We start from the raw sequence: 19,292 nt of genomic DNA on the forward strand, positions 1-19,292 counted from the left end.
CCTCCCACCATCCAATCCCTCATCTACTGCATCCTATTATTCCTCACCCACTTCCTCCCTCATTCACAACCCTCCACCCCTCACACGGACTCCCTCTTTCCCTTCCATTTACACTGTGCCCCTCACTCACTTTCTCTCCCTTGCTTCCTGGATCTCCTTTCAGTCCAGGCAGACCAGGGGGTCCCTGTGGAAACAGAATAGTTTTTGTTACATCCAACATCCAATAACTTTCATAAATTGCATCAGTGTCTGACCCCGGGAGTGTGTGATGAGACAGTGCAGAGGGAGCTTCACTCCGTGTCTGACCCTGGGAGTGTGTGATGGGACGGTGTGGAGGGAGATTCACTCTGTGTCTGACCCCGGGAGTGTGTGGTGGGACGGTGTATGGGACGGTGTGGAGGGAGTTTCACTCTGTGTCTGACCCCGGGAGTGTGTGGTGGGACAGTGTAGAGGGAGCGTCACTCTGTGTCTGACCCCAGGAGTGTGTGATGGGACGGTGTAGAGGGAGCTTCACTCTGTGTCTGACCCCAGGAGTGTGTGATGGGATGGTGTGGAGGGAGTTTCACTCTATGTCTGACCCCGGGAGTGTGTGGTGGGACGGTGTAGAGGGAGTTTCACTCTGTGTCTGACCCCAGGAGTGTGTGGTGGGACGGTGTAGAGGGAGCTTCACTCTGTGTCTGACCCTGGGAGTGTGTGGTGGGACGGTGTGGAGGGAGCTTCACTTTGTGTCTGACCCCGGGAGTGTGTGAAGGGATGGTGCAGAGGGAGTTTCACTCCGTGTCTGACCCCGGGAATGTGTGATGGGATGGTGCAGAGGGAGTTTCACTCCGTGTCTGACCCCGGGAGTGTGTGAAGGGATGGTGCAGAGGGAGTTTCACTCCGTGTCTGACCCCGGGAACGTGTGATGGGATGGTGCAGAGGGAGTTTCACTCCGTGTCTGACCCCGGGAACGTGTGATGGGATGGTATTGAGGGAGTTTCACTCCGCGTCTGACCCCGGGAACGTGTGATGGGATGGTGCAGAAGGAGCTTCACTCTGTATCTGATCCCGGGAGTGTGTGATGGAATGGTGCAGAGGGAGTTTCACTCCGTGTCTGACCCCGGGAACGTGTGATGGGATGGTATTGAGGGAGTTTCACTCCGTGTCTGACCCCGGGAACGTGTGATGGGATGGTGCAGAGGGAGTTTCATTCCGTATCTGACCCCAGGAACGTGTGATGGGATGGTATTGAGGGAGTTTCACTCCGTGTCTGACCCTGGGAGTGTGTGATGGGACGGTGTGGAGGGAGATTCACTCTGTGTCTGACCCCGGGAGTGTGTGGTGGGACGGTGTATGGGACGGTGTGGAGGGAGTGTCACTCTGTGCCTGACCCCGGGAGTGTGTGGTGGGACGGTGTAGAGGGAGCTTCACTCTGTGTCTGACCCCAGGAGTGTGTGATGGGACGGTGTGGAGGGAGTTTCACTCTGTGTCTGACCCCGGGAGTGTGTGGTGGGACGGTGTAGAGGGAGCTTCACTCTGTGTCTGACCCTGGGAGTGTGTGGTGGGACGGTGTGGAGGGAGCTTCACTTTGTGTCTGACCCCGGGAGTGTGTGAAGGGATGGTGCAGAGGGAGTATCACTCCGTGTCTGACCCTGGGAACGTGTGATGGGATGGTATTGAGGGAGTTTCACTCCGTGTCTGACCCCGGGAACGTGTGATGGGATGGTGCAGAGGGAGCTTCACTCTGTATCTGACCCCGGGAGTGTGTGATGGAATGGTGCAGAGGGAGTTTCACTCCGTGTCTGACCCCGGGAACGTGTGATGGGATGGTATTGAGGGAGTTTCACTCCGTGTCTGACCCCGGGAGTGTGTGATGGGATGGTGCAGAGGGAGTATCACTCCGTGTCTGACCCTGGGAACGTGTGATGGGATGGTATTGAGGGAGTTTCACTCCGTGTCTGACCCCGGGAACGTGTGATGGGATGGTGCAGAGGGAGCTTCACTCTGTATCTGACCCCGGGAGTGTGTGATGGAATGGTGCAGAGGGAGTTTCACTCCGTGTCTGACCCCGGGAGTGTGTGATGGAATGGTGCAGGGGGAGTTTCACTCCGTGTCTGACCCCAGGTCTGTGTGAAGGGATGGTGCAGAGGGAGTTTCACTCCATGCCTGACCTCAGGACTGTGTGATGGGATGCTATAGATAGATGTTCACCCTGTGTTTGACTCCTGTGAAGCTTTTGACCACTTTCCCCAGAAGTGCATCCCTGATCCTCTGGTCACATTACATATGAAGAAGTTCCTGAGATTGGAGGATCACCATTTGTCAGACTAATTCTCGGCTGAGAGTTGAGTGTCTCTATTCAACAAAAACTTCCTTTCAACACTTACCATAGGTCCTGGTGGTCCATCCTGACCAGAGGGTCCTGGGTGCCCTTGCTCACCCTGCAGGAAAATTAAACCATTACTTCCTCCAACCTTGTCCTGATTTCAGTACAGGAGAACAGGCTTGACCTATGCTTTACTCACCACTGGGCCAGGAATTCCTCGCAACCCCTCGGGCCCTGATTTTCCTGGAGGACCCTGTGGCCCCACCGGTCCAGTCTTGCCTGGAGGTCCCTCAGCACCTGCTTCGCCCTAAGTTGCAGATCAAAGGGCAGATTCAATTTCAAGTTTATTGTTATCTGATTGTACATGCAGTATATTCAGTACAACCAATCAAAATGTTTCTACAGACTACACGTCACCCACAAAACATATCACATACAGCAGATAAAACAAATATTACACAAATAAGTTAATAAAGTATACAGTAATTCAAAATACAAGCAGTGCACAGCACAGGTGAACAGTGAACAGCTGGCTGTCCTGGTGACGAACCTTGGTAGTGGCAGGGTGTTCTCTAGTCTCACAGCCCGAGAGAAGGAGCTGTTACCCAGTCTGGTAGTCCTAGTCCTGGTGCTTCTGTACCTCCGTCCTGATGGTGGTGGGTCAAAGAGATGGTGGGATGGGTGATAGGGATCCTCAACAATCCTTCAGGCCCTTCGTCTGCAAAGCTTGCAGTAAATGTCACAATGGGGTGAAGGGAGACCCCAGTCATCCTGCCAGTATTTGATACTGCTTTCTGTGGGGTCTTGCTACCCATTTCACACATCCCCATTGGATGCTTTACACTGCGCAATATCTTTCAGGATGCGACTTTAGCGGCATTTATTGCCCCTGAATAGGTGGACCTCACTGGTGAAAGTGCCCCCAGGGTGCTGGTGGGCAGGGAGTTCTGGAGAGTTCTAGTCATGGTGAAGGAATAGATAGATAGATAGATGCTATATTGAGCCCAGAGGAAATTAGTGTCACAGTAGCATTACAAGTTCACAGATATACATCAGAAGAGAGTTCACAGATATACAATATTAGAAGAGAAGTAAGAATAATAAATTAAAAATAAGTTAATTTAAACAGTCTAAAATGAGGGGGGGGGGGGTCATCACTTCCCCGGCTATAGAGTGACTCGTAATAGAGCCTCAGGGCCGAGGGTAAGAATGATCTCATATAGCGCTCTTTGGAGCAGTGCAGCTGTCTTCATCTATTACTAAAAGTGTTCCTCTCTTCAGCCAAGGTGGCATACAGAGAGTGAGAAGTATTGTCAGAATTACCAGAATTTTCCATAAGGTCCTTTGTTCTACCACAGCCCTCAGTGTATCCAGTTTGACTCCTATAATAGAACCAGCCCTTTCTAATCAGTTTATTGAGCCTTTTGGCATCACCTGTGTTGATGCCATTGTCCCAGCACACCACCACATAGAAGACTGTACTGGAGACAACAGACTGGCAGAACATGTGAAGGAGAGGCCTGCATACTCCAAAGGACCTCATTCTCCTCAGGAAGTAGAGGTGACTCTGGCCCTTCTTGTACACAGGCTCCGTGTTGGTGCTCCGCTTAAGTTTGTCGTCCAGGTGCAACCCCAGGTACTTGTAAGTCCTCACCACATCGACATCCTCACCATCGATAGTAACAGGGAGCAGTGCAGGCTGAGTCTTCCTAAAGTCCATCACCATCTCCTTTGTCTGACTAATACTGAGCTGCAGTTGATTCAGCTTGCTGCATTGGATAAAGTCCTCCACCAGGGCCCTGTATTCATCCTCCAGTCCTCCCTTTATACACCCAACTATTGCTGAGTCTTCAGAGAATTTCTGAAGATGACATGACTCAGTGTTGCACAGGATAAACAGGAAGGGAGCCAATACAGCCCTTGTTCTGAATAGCGAAGATAGTCACATAATGTTTATGTATGTAATTCTTTATTCTTTATAATTGTTGAATATTGTTTTTTGTTGCATGTTGCACCCTAACCAACTCAGCACAGCAAATTCCTAATCCATGTAAATGTGTATGTTCAATAAAGTTCAACCTTGATACATACAGCCCATCTCCATTGGTGGAAATCAGACATGGATGTTACGTCCTAGCTGCCCTTACAATGTTACACCTCCCAAATAACATCATCGCACATTTACAATGTTACACCACCCCAATGACATCATCGCACACTTACAATGTTACACCACCCCAATGACATCATCGCACATTTACAATGTTACACCACCCCAATGACATCATCGCACACTTACAATGTTACACCACCCCAATGACATCATCGCACACTTACAATGTTACACCTCCCAAATAACATCATCGCACATTTACAATGTTACACCACCCCAATGACATCATCGCACACTTACAATGTTACACCTCCCAAATAACATCATCGCACACTTACAATGTTACACCACCCCAATGACATCATCACACACTTACAATGTTACACCACCCCAATGACATCATCGCACACTTACAATGTTACACCTCCCAAATAACATCATCGCACACTTACAATGTTACACCTCCCAAATAACATCATCACACACTTACAATGTTACACCACCCCAATGACATCATCGCACACTTACAATGTTACACCACCCCAATGACATCATCGCACACTTACAATGTTACACCACCCCAATGACATCATCGCACACTTACAATGTTACACCTCCCAAATAACACCATCGCACACTTACAATGTTACACCACCCCAATGACATCATCGCACACTTACAATGTTACACCTTCCAAATAACATCATCACACACTTACAATGTTACACCACCCCAATGACATCATCGCACACTTACAATGTTACACCACCCCAATGACATCATCGCACACTTACAATGTTACACCTCCCAAATAACACCATCGCACACTTACAATGTTACACCACCCCAATGACATCATCGCACACTTACAATGTTACACCTCCCAAATAACATCATCGCACACTTACAATGTTACACCACCCCAATGACATCATCGCACACTTACAATGTTACACCACCCCAATGACATCATCGCACACTTACAATATTACACCACCCCAATGACATCATCGCACACTTACAATGTTACACCACCCCAATGACATCATCGCACACTTCCAATGTTACACCTCCCAAATGACATCATCGCACACGTAGAATGTTACACCTCCCAAATGACATCATCGTACACGTAGAATGTTACACCTCCCAAATGACATCATCGCACACTTACAATGTTACACCTCCCAAATGAGAACATTGCACACTTACTGGGATTAACTTCCTTTGTATCTCTGGGTGGGTAAGACTGTCCTCACTACTGCACTCTATCTGCACATTTAAAAACCATACCGCCTACCCCCACACTGATGTTATTAATGTACATGACAAACAGCCAGGATCTAATTATGAAATACAACCCACCACATTTCACCTTCATGAAGACAATTTTAAGTCAAATCTAAATCCTATCAGATTACTTTTTCTTCAGCCCTTTACTAATTCCACCTATCCCTAGCTTCTCAATTCATACTACCCCTTCACCCATCTGCCCTCCTCCCTTGTTCACCCAAATACCCTCATCCCCTACACCCATCTACCCTCCTCCCTCCTTCACCCATCCACCCTCCTCCCTCCTTCACCCATCTACCCTCCTCCCTCTCTCACCCATCTACCCTCCTCCCCCTTCACCAATCTACCCTCCTCCCCTTTAACCATCTACTCTCCTCCCTCCTTCACCCATCTACCCTCCTCCATCCTTCACCCACCTACTCTCCTCCCCTTCACCGATCTACGCTCATCCCCCTTCACCCATCTACCTTCCTCCCCTTCACCCATCTACCCACCTCCCCCCTTCACCCATCTACCCACCTCCCCCCTTCACCCATCTACCCTCCTCCCTCCTTCACCCATCTACCCACCTCCCTTCTTCACCCATCTACCCTCCTCCCCCTTCATCCATCTACCCTCCTCCATCCTTCACCCATTTACCCCCTCCCTCCTTCACCCATCAACCCTCCTCCCCTTCACCCATCTACCCTCCTCCCCTTCACCATCTACCCTCATCCCCTTCACTCATCTACCTCCTCCACTTCACCCATCTACCCTCCTCCCCTTCACCCATCTACCTTTCTACCCTTCACCCATCTACCCTCCTCCCCTTCACCTATCTACCCACCTCCCTCTGTCACCCATCTACACTCCTCCCTCCTTCACCAATCTACCCTGCTCACCTTCACCCGTCTACCCTCCTCCCCTTCACCCATCTACCTTCCTCCCACCTCACCCATCTACCCTCCTCCCCTTCACCCATCTACCCTTCTCCCTCCTTCACCAATCTATCCTCCACCCTCCTTCACCCATCTACTCTGCTCCCTCTTTACCCATCTACCCTCCTCCCCTTCACCCATCTACCCTCCTTCCCCTTCACCTGTCTACCCTTCTCCCTCCACCCATCTACCCTCCTCCCTCCTTCACACATCTACCCTCCTCCCCTTCACCCATCTACCCTCCTCCCCTTCACCCATCTACCCTCCTCCCCTTCACCCATCTACCCTCCTACCCTTCACCCATGTACTCTCCTCTGCTTCACCCATCTCTTCTCCTCTGCTTCACCCATCTCTCCTCCCCCTTCACCCATCTACCTTCCTCCCCTTCACCCATCTACCCCCCTCCCCCATTTACCCATCTACCCTCCTCCCCTTCACCCATCTACACTCCTCCCTCCTTCACCCATCTACCCACCTCCCTTCTTCACCCATCTACCCTCCTCCCCCTTCACCCATCTACCCTCCTCCATCCTTCACCCATTTACCCTCCTCCCTCCTTCACCCATCTACCCTCATCCCCTTCACCCGTCTACCCTCCTCCCTCCACCCATCTACCCTCCTCCCTCCTTCACCCATCTACCCTCCTCCCCTTCACCCATCTACTCTCCTCCCCTTCAACCATCTACCCTCCTCCCTCAACCCATCTACCCTCCTCCCTCCTTCACCCATCTACCCTCCTCCTCCTTCGCCCGTCTACCCTCCTCCCTCCTTCACCCATCTACCCTCCTCCCCTTCATCCATCCATACTCCTCCCACTTAACACATCTACCTTCCTTCCCCTTCACCCATCTACCCTCCTCCCTTTCACCCATCTACCCTCCTCCCCCTTCACCCATCTACCCTCCTCCATCCTTCACCCATTTACCCTCCTCCTTCCTTCACCCATCTACCCTCCTCCCCCTTCATCCATCTACCCTCCTCCTCCTTCACCCGTCTACCCTCCTCCCTCCTTCACCCATCTACCCTCCTCCCCTTCATCCATCCATACTCCTCCCACTTCACACATCTACCTTCCTTCCCCTTCACCCATCTACCCTCCTCCCTTTCACCCATCTACCCTCCTCCCTTTCACCCATCTACCCTCCTCCCCTTCACACATGTATCCTCCTCCCTCTTCACCCATCTACCCTCCTCCCCTTCACACATCTACCCTCCTCCCTTTCACCCATCTACCCTCCTCCCCTTCACCCATCTACACTCCTCCCTCCTTCACCCATCTACCCTGCTCACGTTCACCCGTCTACCCCTCTCCCCTTCACCCATCTACCCTCCTCCCCCCTTCACCCATCTACCCTCCTCCCCTTCACCCATCTACCCTCCTCCCTCCTTCACCCATCTACCCTCCTCTCCTTCACCTATCTACCCTCCTCCCCTTCACCCATCTACCCTCCTCCCTCCTTCACCCATCTCCCCTCCTCCCCTTCACCCACCTACTCTCCTCCCCCTTCACCCATCTATCCTCCTCCCCTTCACCCATCTACCCTCCTCCCCTTTCACCCATCTACCCTCGCCCTTCACCCATCTACCCTCCTCCCTCCTTCACCAATCTACCCTCCACCCTCCTTCACCCATCTTCTCTCCTCCCCCTTCACACATCTAGCCTCCTCCCCTTCACCCATCTACCCTCCTCCCTCCTTCACCCATCTACCCTCCTCCCCCCTTCACACATCTGCCCTCCTCCCCTTCACCCATCTACCCTCCTCCCTCCTACACCCACCTACCCTCCTCCCCTTTCACCCATCTACCCTCCCCTTCACCCATCTACCCACCTCCCTCCTTCACCCATCTACCCTCCTCCCCTTCACCCATCTACTCTCCTCCCTCCTTCACCCATCTACCCTCCTCCCCCTTCACCCATCTACCCTCCTCCCCCTTCACCCATCTACACTCCTCCCTCCTTCACCCATCTACACTCCTCTCTCCATCACCCAATTACTCTCCTCCCCTGCACCCATCTACCCTCCTCCCCGCTTCACCCATCTACCCTCTTCCCCTTCACCCATCTACACTCCTCCCTCCTTCACCCATCTACCCTCCTCCCTCCTTCACCCATCTATCCTCCTCCCCTTCACCCATCTACCCTCCTCCCCTTCACCCATCTACCACCCTCCCTCCTTCACCTATCAACCCTCCTCCCTCCTTCACGCATCTCCCCTCCTCCCTCCTTCACCAATCTCCCCTCCTCCCCTTTCACCCTTCTACCCTCCCCCTTCACCCATCTACCCTCCTCCCCCTCACCCATCTACCCTCCTCCCTCCTTCACCAATCTACCCTCCACCCTCCTTCACCCATCTTCTCTCCTCCCCTTCACACATCTACCCTCCTCCCCTTCACCCATCTACCCTCCTCCCTCCTTCACCCATCTACCCTCCTCCCCCCTTCACACATCTGCCCTCCTCCCCTTCACCTATCTACCCACCTCCCTCCGTCACCCATCTACACTTCTCCCTCCTTCACCCATCTACTCCTCCCTCCTTCACCCATCTACCCTCCTCCCCTTCACCCATCTACCCTCCTCCCCTTCACCCATCTACCCTCCTCCCCCTTCACCCATCTACCCTCCTCCCCCTTCACCCATCTACACTCCTCCCTCCTTCACCTATCTACACTCCTCCCTCCATCACCCAATTACTCTCCTCCCCTGCACCCATCTACCCTCCTCCCCGCTTCACCCATCTACCCTCTTCCCCCTTCACCCATCTACTCTCCTTCCTCCTTCACCCATCTACCCTCCTCCCTCCTTCACCCATCTACCCTCTTCCCCTTCACCCATCTACCCTCCTCCCTCCCACACCCACCTACCCTCCTCCCCTTTCACCCATCTACCCTCCCCCTTCACCCATCTACCCTCCTCCCCCTTCACCCATCTACCCTCCTCCATCCTTCACCCATCTACCCTCCTCCCTCCTACACCCACCTACCCTCCTCCCCTTTCACCCATCTACCCTCCCCCTTCACCCATCTACCCTCCTCGCTCCTTCACCAATCTACCCTCCTCGCTCCTACACCCACCTACCCTCCTCCCCTTTCACCCATCTACCCTCCCCCTTCACCCATCTACCCTTCCTGTCATGATGAACGGTCTCAGCCCAAAACATTGACTGTTAATTTCCCTCCTTAGATACCGCCTGACTTGCTGAGTTCTTGTTGCGTGTGTGTGTGTGTTACTCTGCATCCAATTTTCCAATTTGTACTATTCCCCTTGGGCTCAATCCTTTTGAAGCACGATGGGATCTTGTTAATAGCCTTCCTGAAGTCCATGCAGACTACATCAACCACACAGATTTCATCACCCCCAGTTCAACCATCCTTCCATCAACAGATCCATGCTGACTACCTTTGATCAATAACCAATTCTTCCCCTTCCCACAGCAGGCTAATCCTGTTTATTCTGAGAACTTCCTTACTACCAACATTGGACTCTCTGGTCTGTAATTACCCCATTTATCCAGTTTGCCATTTTGAATAAAGGAAAAGTGTTTCTCTGTCCTCAATCACCTGTGGTCAACAAAGGTGCAAATATTCCTGCTGCTACCCCCAGCTATCTCCTTTGCCCCTCATACAACCAAAGATACATATATCTCATCAGGTTGGGGGGATTTTTCCATCTTGATCGGTAGTGCTGTGGGAGGTGAAGACGGTGCAATAGAAACACAGCATAGAAACAGGCCCTTCACACCAACTCATCCGTGATCACCCAAGCCAATCCCATCTGCCTGTAACACACATCAAAGTTGCTGGTGAACGCAGCAGGCCAAGCAGCATCTATAGGAAGAGGCGCAGTCGACGTTTCAGGCCGAGACCCTTCGTCAGGACGGATATGTATCTGCCTGTACTTGCTTCACATCCCTCTAAACCTTTTTTTTAATCCACGCAACTGTCCAAGTCTCCTTAAAACATTATTATCATACATGCCTCTGGCACCACCTTCTGTGTGAAAACCCTGCTCCTTAGGTCCTCAAAATCTTTCCCTTCTTATCTTATATCTATGCCCTTTAGTTTTAAGACACCCCTACCCTGGGGAAAAGACCATTCACCTTATCAACACCCTTATGATTTGATACAATCATCACTCAGCTTAACTCCAGGAAAAACAGACCCAGCCTGTCCCTCCCATCCTGGCAACATCTGCACCTTCTCCATTTTAATCACATCCTTCCAATAGCTGGGTGACCAGAACAGCACACAGTATTCCAAGTACAGTCTCACAAGTGTCTTGTACAGTTCTAACATTACATCCAAACTCTTGTACTCAAAGTCCTGACCGTTGAAGACCAGCATGCTAAACACTACCTTCACTCTCTACGTTCCTGAACTCCTCAGTCGCCCTGTTCTACAACACTCTCCAGAGCCCTGTCATTCATTGCATAAGTCCTAACCTAGTTTAACTTCCCAAAATCTCACTCTCTGAGAAATATTCCATCTGCCATTCCCTCGTCCACATTCCCAATTGATCTAGATCCTGTTGCAGCTTCAAACACCTTCACCACCCACACCACCACCAGTTTTGGTGTCACCTGCAAACTTAATATTTATGTCACCCACCTTCTCATGCATATTGTAAGTATAGATGACAAACAATGGAAAAAGCAGGAATGAGCCCTGCGGCATACCACTGATCATAGGCTTCCAATCTGAGAAACGACCAACCATGATCACATAAGCACATCTTTCCCTCTCCACCCCTCTCTGCCTTCCGCAGGGATCGGTCCCTCCGCGACTCCCTGGTCCACACGTCCCTCCCCACGGATCTCCCACCTGGCACTTATCCCTGTAAGTGTAAGTGCTACACCTGTCCCTACACCTCCTCTCTTGCCACCATTCAGGGCCCCAAACAGTCCTTCCAGGTGAGGCAACACTTCACTTGTGAGTCTGTTGGGGTCATCTATTGCATCCGGTGCTCCCGGTGCGGCCTCCTCTACATCAGTGAAACCCCACGCAGATTGGGGGACCGCTTCATCGAGCACCTCTGCTCCGTCCGCCACAACAGACAGAATCTCCCTGTAGCCACCCACTTCAACTCTGCTTCCCATTCCCATTCCCATTCAGATATGTCCATACGTGGCCTCCTCTACTGCCATGATGAGGCTAAACTCAGGTTGGAGGAGCAACACCTCATATACCGTCTAGGTAGTCTCCAGCCCCTTGGTATGAACATAGAATTCTCCAACTTCCGGTAATTCCCTCCCCCTCCCTTCCTCTATCCCTATGTCACTCTGCCCCCTCCCCCAGCTGCCTATCACCTCCCTCATGGTTCCGCCTCCTTCTACTACCCATTGTGTTTTCCCCTATTCCTTCTTCACCTTTCCCGCCTATCACCCCCCTGCTTCCCCTCCCCCACCCCTTTATCTTTCCCCTTACTGGTTTTTCACCTGGAACCTACCAGCCTTCTCCCTCCCACCCTCCTCCCACCTTCTTTATAGGGCCTCTGCCCCTTCCCTCTTCAGTCCTGACGAAGGGTTCCGGCCCGAAATGTCGACCGATCTTTTCCACAGATGCTGCCTGACCTGCGTGTTGTCAGAATCACCAGTAGATCCTCTACCGTTTCCCAACACTGATGTTAGGCTGACTGGTAGACCTTTCCCTGAGAACCACTCCATTAACCTCCCCACCATTGACGTCAGATTCACCGGTCTGTAGTTTGCTGACCTGATCTTGCAGCCCTTCTTCAATAAAGGCACATCATGAGCCTTCCACACCATCAGATCTTCCTTTACCTCACCCATCGCTAACAAAGATACAACAGCCTCTGCCAGGGCCAATTGGGGCAGCACGGTAGTTCAGCCATTAGTGTATCACTTTATAAGACCAGCGAGCCGGGCTCAATTCCTGGTTAGTAGTTTAATAGCTTACACACAAAATGCTGCAGGAACTCAACAGGCCAGGCAGCATCTAGGAAAGAAGTACACAGAACATATAACGTAGAAATCTACAGCACATTAGAGGGCCTTTGGCTCACAATGTTGTGCCGACCATGTAACCTACTCTAGAAACAGCCAAGAGTTTTCCTAGCGCATAGCCCTCTATTTTTCAAAGTTCCATGTACCTATCTAAGAGTTTCTTAAAGGACCCTATTGTATCCGCCTCCACAACCTTCGCTGGCAATGCATACCACACACCCACCCCTTTGGTACCTATTTCCAAGCACCTTAAAACTACGCCCCCTTGTGTTAGCCATTTCAGCCCTGTGAAAAAGCCTCTGACTATCCACACGATCAATGCATCTCATCATTTTATACACCTCTATCAAGTCACCTCTCATCCTCCGTCACTCCAAGGAGAAAAGGCCAAGTTCAATCAACCTATTCTCAAAAGTTATGCCCTCCAATCCAGGCAATATCTTTGTAAATCTCCTCTGTACTCTCTCTATAGTATCCACATCCTTCCTTTATTGAGATAACCAGAACTGAACACAGTACTCCAAGTGGGGTCTGACCAGGGTCCTACAGAGATGTAACATTACCTCACGGCTCTTGAACTCAGTCCCACGTTTGATAAAGGCCAACACACCATACGCCTTCTCAATCACAGCAGCTTTGAGTGTCCTATGGACTCGGACCCCAAGATCTCTCTGATCCTCCACACTGCCAAGAGTCTTACCATTAATACTATATTCTGCCATCATATTTGACCTACCAAAATGAACCACCTCACACTTATCTGGGTTAAACTCCATCTGCCACTTCTCAGGCCAGTTTTGCATCCTATCGATGCCCCACTGTAAACTCTGACAGCCCTCCACACTATCCACAACACCCCCACACCTGTGTGTCATCAGCAAACCTACTAACCAATCCTTCCACTTCCTCATCCAGGTCATTTATAAAAATCACGAAGATTAGGGATCCCAGAACGGATCCCTGAGGCACACCACTGGTCACCAGCCTCCATGCAGAATATGACCCATCTACAATCACTCTTTGCCTTCTGTGGGCAAGCCAGTTCTCGATCTACAAAACAATGTCCCCTTGGATCCCATGCCTCCTTACTTTCTCAATAAGCCTGGCATGGGGTACCTTATCAAATGCCTTGCTGAAATCCATATATACTACATCTACTGCTCTTCCTTCATCAATGTGTTTAATCACATCCTTTGTTTGCCCTTTTAATTTCTTTTGTATATAACCCTGCACATTCTTAATGGTAAGACCCTTGGCAGTGTGGAGGATCAGAGAGATTTTGGAGTCTGTGTCATAAGGATGCTCAAAGCTGCTGTGCAGGTTGACAGTGTTGTTGTCAGTATCTCCAGTTGAACTTTGTCTTTTTTGTGTGTATTCCCCCTAGCCGTCAGTCTGTGGTTTTGTATTGCCATATGTTCTTGTTTGTTTTCATGCCCCATGTGCTCCTGTCCCCGGTCCTGCTCTACTCTGGCCCCTGTATTACTGAGTACTCCGTCTCTCACCTGTTTCTCATTATTACCTGTACTGCTGCCACCTGTGTCTCACCTATCATCTGCCTCTCTGTTTATTGCTCAGTGTATTTCAGTCCTGTGTTTTCACCTGTTTGTATCAGTGAGTTCTCCTAAACCTTTCCAGCATTTGTATCTGAACTCTGTCCATCCAAATATTGACTCTGCCTGTTTCCCGATTCTGGTTTTTGGATTTCTCTGGATGTTTTGATCTCTACCAGAACTTTGACGCCGACTTTGTTTGCACCTTGGGATTTGTTACTCAATTAATATCACTGTGTGCACAGTACTGGGTCTGCGATTGGATCCCTGTTCCAGCGCCCTGACGGTTGTTAAGAAGGTGTATGGTGTGTTGACCTTCATCAACTGTGGGATTCAAGAGCCGTGTGGTAATGTTATAGCTATATAAGACTTTGTTAGACCCCTCTTGGACTACTGTGTTTAGTTCTGATCACCTCACTACAGGAGGATATGGATACTATAGAGACAGTACAGAGGAAATTTAACTATATAACAATTACAACATGGAAACAGGCCATCTCGGCCCTTCTAGTCCGTGCTGAACTCTTACTCTCGCCTAGTCCCACTGACCTGCACTCAGCCCATAACCCTCCATTCCTTTCCTGTCCCTATAGCTATCAATATTACCCATATTTACAAGGATGTTGCCTGGATTGGGAAGCATGCCTTATGAGAATAGGTTAAGTGAACTTGGCCTCTTCTCCTTCAAGTGACAGAGAATGAGAGGTGACCTGATAGAGGGTGTATAAGATGATGAGAGGCATTGATTGGTGTGTATAGACTGAGGCTTTTTTCCCAGGGCTGAAATAGCTAACTCGATGGGGCATAATTTTAAGGTGCTTGGAAGTAGGTACAAGGGAGATGTCAGAGGTAAGTTTTTCACACAGTGGTGGGTGCTTGGAATCCATTGCCAGTGAAGGTGGTAGATGCAGATATGAGGGGTGATTGATAAGTTTATGGCCTAAGGTAGAAGGAATCAATTTTAGAAAACCTAGCACATTTATTTTTCCTACATTTACACAGTTAGTCCAGTGGTCGTGGAGCATATGGATCCCTTCTTTGTAGAAGTCGGTGTTTTGGACCTCCAGGAGTGGTCCACAGCAGGGGTGATTGATAAGTTTGTGCCCTAAGGTAGAAGGAGATGAGTTATTAACTTCAAACTTTCTGCATTATCACTCAGAGTTGAACTGCACGTACATGGAACGAGAGAGTCTTGGACCTCCAGGTGGTCCACAACAAGGGTGATTGATAGGTTTGTGGCCTTGGGTATAAGGAGATGAGTTATACAGCTCTTGTTACATGCAGTTCAACTCTGAGTAATAATGCAGAAAGTTTGAAGTTACAAAGGAGGGATCCATATGCTCCACGACCGCTGGACTAAGTGTGTACATGTAGGAGGGGACAATGGTGAAAAATGTGCTTGGTTTTGTAAAATTGACCCCTTCTACCTTGGGCCAGAAACTTATCAATCACCCCTCGTACAATAGGATCGTTTAAGAGATTTTTAGATGGGTACATGGAGCTTAGAAAAAGAGGGAAATTCTAGGCAGTTTCTACAGTAGGTTAAATGGTTGGCAGAACATTTGTGGGCCAAAGGGCCTGTAATGCGCTGTAGATTTTCTATGTTCTATTCCACATTCCTGCAGGACCTCATCCAGTTACCGTACACTGGGATCCCTTCCTTGTCCATCACCCTAACTCAGGCTGAGCGTCTCTGTGAGCAGTGTAAATGTGGGTCTGACCGTCAGCAGAGTCAATGGGCCAGAGGGCCTGCTCCTGGGCCGTATGGCTCTACGATGGATTTGGGCTGTGTAGAGGAATGGCTGGAGATTAGGAAGGGATACTCTATTGTGATCTCCCAGGCTGGATTAGGAATGGAGCCACCAGTGCCTGCTCCCCTGTCTCACACATCTACAACCGTACCTTGGCTCCTTTATCTCCTTGTCGTCCTTCAGCTCCGGCTGCTCCGGGCGGCCCCTGTGGAAGCGAATGGAGACGATGAGGATGCAGAGGCTTTAACTGTTTCAGCAAAGAATTCCTTTCATGTTCATTCCCAAAAAGCTGACTTGCAGGTTGTGACGAACGCAAATGCAATGTTAGTATTAATTTTGAGAGGACTAGAATATAAAAGTAAGGATATAATTTTAAGGCTTTATAAGGCACTGGGCAGACAGCATTAAGCAGCTTTGGGCCCCTTATCTACGAAAGGATGTGCTAGTATTGGAGAGGGTTCAGAGAAGGTTCACGAGAATCATTTTGAGAATTAAAGTGTTAACATGTGAGGTGTGCTTGATGGATCTGGGTTTGTACTTGCTGGAATTTAGAAGAATGAGGGAGATCTCAGTGAAACGTATTGAATATTGAAAGCCTAGAAAGAGTGGAGATGGGAGGATGTTTCTGATAGGGGAATGTGGGTCCAGAGCACATGGTCTCAGAATAGAGAGACGTTCATTTAGGAGGAGTTTCTTTATCCAGAGGATGGTGAATCAGTGGAATTCATTGCCACAGATGGCTATGGAGGACAAGTCACTGGGTATATTTAAAGTAGAGGTGATAGGTTCTTGATTAGTCAGGATGTCAAAAGTTGCAGGGAGATGGCAGGAGAATGAGGTCAAGCAGACTGGATGGGTGAATTTTGCTCCTATGTCATGGTAAGGCCATTAGAGGGAGCTGTGTACAAATAATGGGCTTAGACACAGCATCACCACTCCCAGCCAGAAACAGACAGCAGATCACCCTCTAATTCCTAAATTACAGTGGCTTACACTTAGCTTGATCTCTGTAAATCTGCATGGATTGGATTCAATTTTAAGGAAGGGCATACAGACAGTCCAGAAGAAATTAACCAGGATATTTTCTGAATCACCGGGTTGTACCATCAGGAGAGGCCAGACAGGTTTAGACTGTATGCTTTGAGTTTAGTTGAACAGATGGTGACCTTACTGAAACAAGTCAGATCCTGAGGGGATATGACAGGGAGATGTGAAGATGTTTCCACCAGTGGAAGAGTCTCAATCGAGGTGACACAATTACAGAATTAGGGGGTAGACCTTAAAACTGAGGTGTGTGGGGACTTCTTACAGAGGGAGGGGGATCTCTGGAATTCTCCACCCCAGAGGATATGGAGACTGGATCATTGGGAGTGTATAAAAAGGAGGGAGAGAAATCTTTGACAGATCAGGGTACTGAGGGTGATGGGGAAACTGGCATAGAAGGGGAGATGAGGCCTGGGTAGAAAAGTCATGGTCATGTTGAACGGTGGGATGAGACTGAGGAGCCAAGTGGCCCATTTCCTGCTCCTGATGTCCTGAGTTCTTGATATTCACTGCTATGATAATCGTGGGTAGAATGCCACCTCACAGTCCCAGAGACGGGTTCAATCCCAACCTCTGGCGCTGTCTGTATGGAGTTCGCACGTTCTTCCTGTGGCCATGTGGCTTTCCCCTGGATGCACCACTTCCCTCCAACATTCCCAAGACGTGAGCTAATTGGCCATTCTAAACTGTCCCCAGTGTGTCGATGAGGGTGAAGTCTGGGGGGAGTTGGTAGTAATGTGGGGAGAATTGATTTTGGTATATATTAGTGGAAAATGGTTCCAGGATTGAGTGGGTCTGTCTCCCCTGGAATTCAGAAGAATGAGGGGTGATCTCATTGAAACCTATCAAATGGTGAAAAGTCTTGAAAGAGTGGATGTGGAGAGGATGTTTCCTTTGGTGGGAGAGTCTAAAACCAGAGGACACCACCTCAGAATAGTGGGGCGTGCTTTTAAAACAGATGAGGAGGAATTTCTTTAGCCAGAGGGTGGTGAATCTGTGGAATTCATTGCCACAGGCAGCTGTGGAGGGCAAGTCTGTAGGTATATTTAAGGCAGAGGTTGTTAGATTCTTGATTAGTCAGGGCATAAAGGGATATTGGAACAAGGCAGGAGATTGTGTCTGAGGGGGAAATTGGATCAGCCATAATGATATGGCCCAGCAGACTCAATTGGCCAAATTCAGCTTTGTATCTTATGGTTTTATGGACTGTGGGCCAGCACTGAAGTGATGGGATGAATAGCTTCCTTGCCATATGGAAGTCTAGAATACGGAGAGGATTATGTACTGTTCCCAACTCCACTGTTTCCCATTTTTCAAACCCTGATATTCCCACTTCCATTCCACGACTAATCCTATTATCCCTGACCCTCTCCTCACAGATGCTGCCTGACCATTGTTTCCAGCATCTCTGGAGTCCAGGCGGTGATGAGAGAAGAGGGTTGGGGAAACAATCGAGCCCTTGGAATGTTTCCAGGAATCTTATCCAGACAACAAGAGGCATGGCCAGTGGTGGGGCTAATGATCGGGGCAAGAACTCAAAGAAATCTGGGAATGCTGCAGGCTGAAGGGGGGGTCCCAAGCACAAAGGAGAGGGATCCAGAATTAGTACAAAGGGATCATAGGCAGATGAAGAAGTACTGACTGTCCAGGAGCCTGCTCCCACTAACTTAGATCAGGGACGCAGAAATTAATAAAACTCTTACCCGCTTTCCGGGAGGTCCTGGAACACCAGCTTCTCCAGAGGGGCCGGGTGGACCCTAGAAATGAACACAACGGTGATTAGCGCTCTCGGGCACAGACAGAAGCTCCAGACAGACAAGATTAGCTCTCTCGGGCACAGACAGAAGCTCCAGACAGACAAGCCAGAAGTCCCACACCACTATGTTCAGGAAGTTTCAAGAACAACTGGCACAAACCTAATCACTTTTTTTTCAAAACATAGAAACAGAAAATCTACAGCACATTACAGGCCCTTCAGCCCACAATGTTGTGCCAACCTGTAACCTACTCTAGAAACTACCTAGAATTTCCTGACTGCATAGCCCTCGACTTTTCTAAACTCCACGTACCTATCTAAGTGTCTCTTAAAAGACCTTTACCACCTCTACCACTGTTGCTGGCAGTGCATTCCACACACCCCCCACTCTGTGTGGGAAAACCTTACCTCTGACATCCCCCTTGTACCTACTTCCAAGCACCTTAAACTGTGCCCCCTTGTGCTAGCCATTTCAGCCCTGGGGGAAAAGCCTCTGGCTATCCACATGATCAATGCCTCTCATCTTGTACACCTCTATCAGGTCACCTCTCATCCTCTGTCGCTCCAAGGAGAAAAGGCCGAGTTCACTCAACCTATTCTCAT

At 49.7% G+C, this 19,292-nt stretch overlaps 1 protein-coding gene across 2 annotated transcripts in view; it reads right to left on the reverse strand.

Annotated features, from left to right (window-relative positions):
* The window catches only part of col11a1a (collagen, type XI, alpha 1a), a 605,254-nt gene that overhangs the window by 65,559 nt on the left and 520,403 nt on the right, over window positions 1-19,292 (reverse strand). For both annotated transcript variants that reach the window (XM_063064825.1, XM_063064824.1), the window contains 5 exons: window positions 18,637-18,690; window positions 16,041-16,094; window positions 2,505-2,612; window positions 2,367-2,420; window positions 131-184 (listed from right to left, as the gene is read on the reverse strand). In XM_063064825.1, coding sequence (XP_062920895.1) covers window positions 131-184; window positions 2,367-2,420; window positions 2,505-2,612; window positions 16,041-16,094; window positions 18,637-18,690 — 324 coding nt within the window. The remainder of the gene's footprint in view (window positions 1-130; window positions 185-2,366; window positions 2,421-2,504; window positions 2,613-16,040; window positions 16,095-18,636; window positions 18,691-19,292) is intronic.

This window comes from Mobula hypostoma, chromosome 12 (assembly GCF_963921235.1).
Source record: "Mobula hypostoma chromosome 12, sMobHyp1.1, whole genome shotgun sequence".
Classification (NCBI taxonomy): Eukaryota; Metazoa; Chordata; class Chondrichthyes; order Myliobatiformes; family Myliobatidae; genus Mobula; species Mobula hypostoma.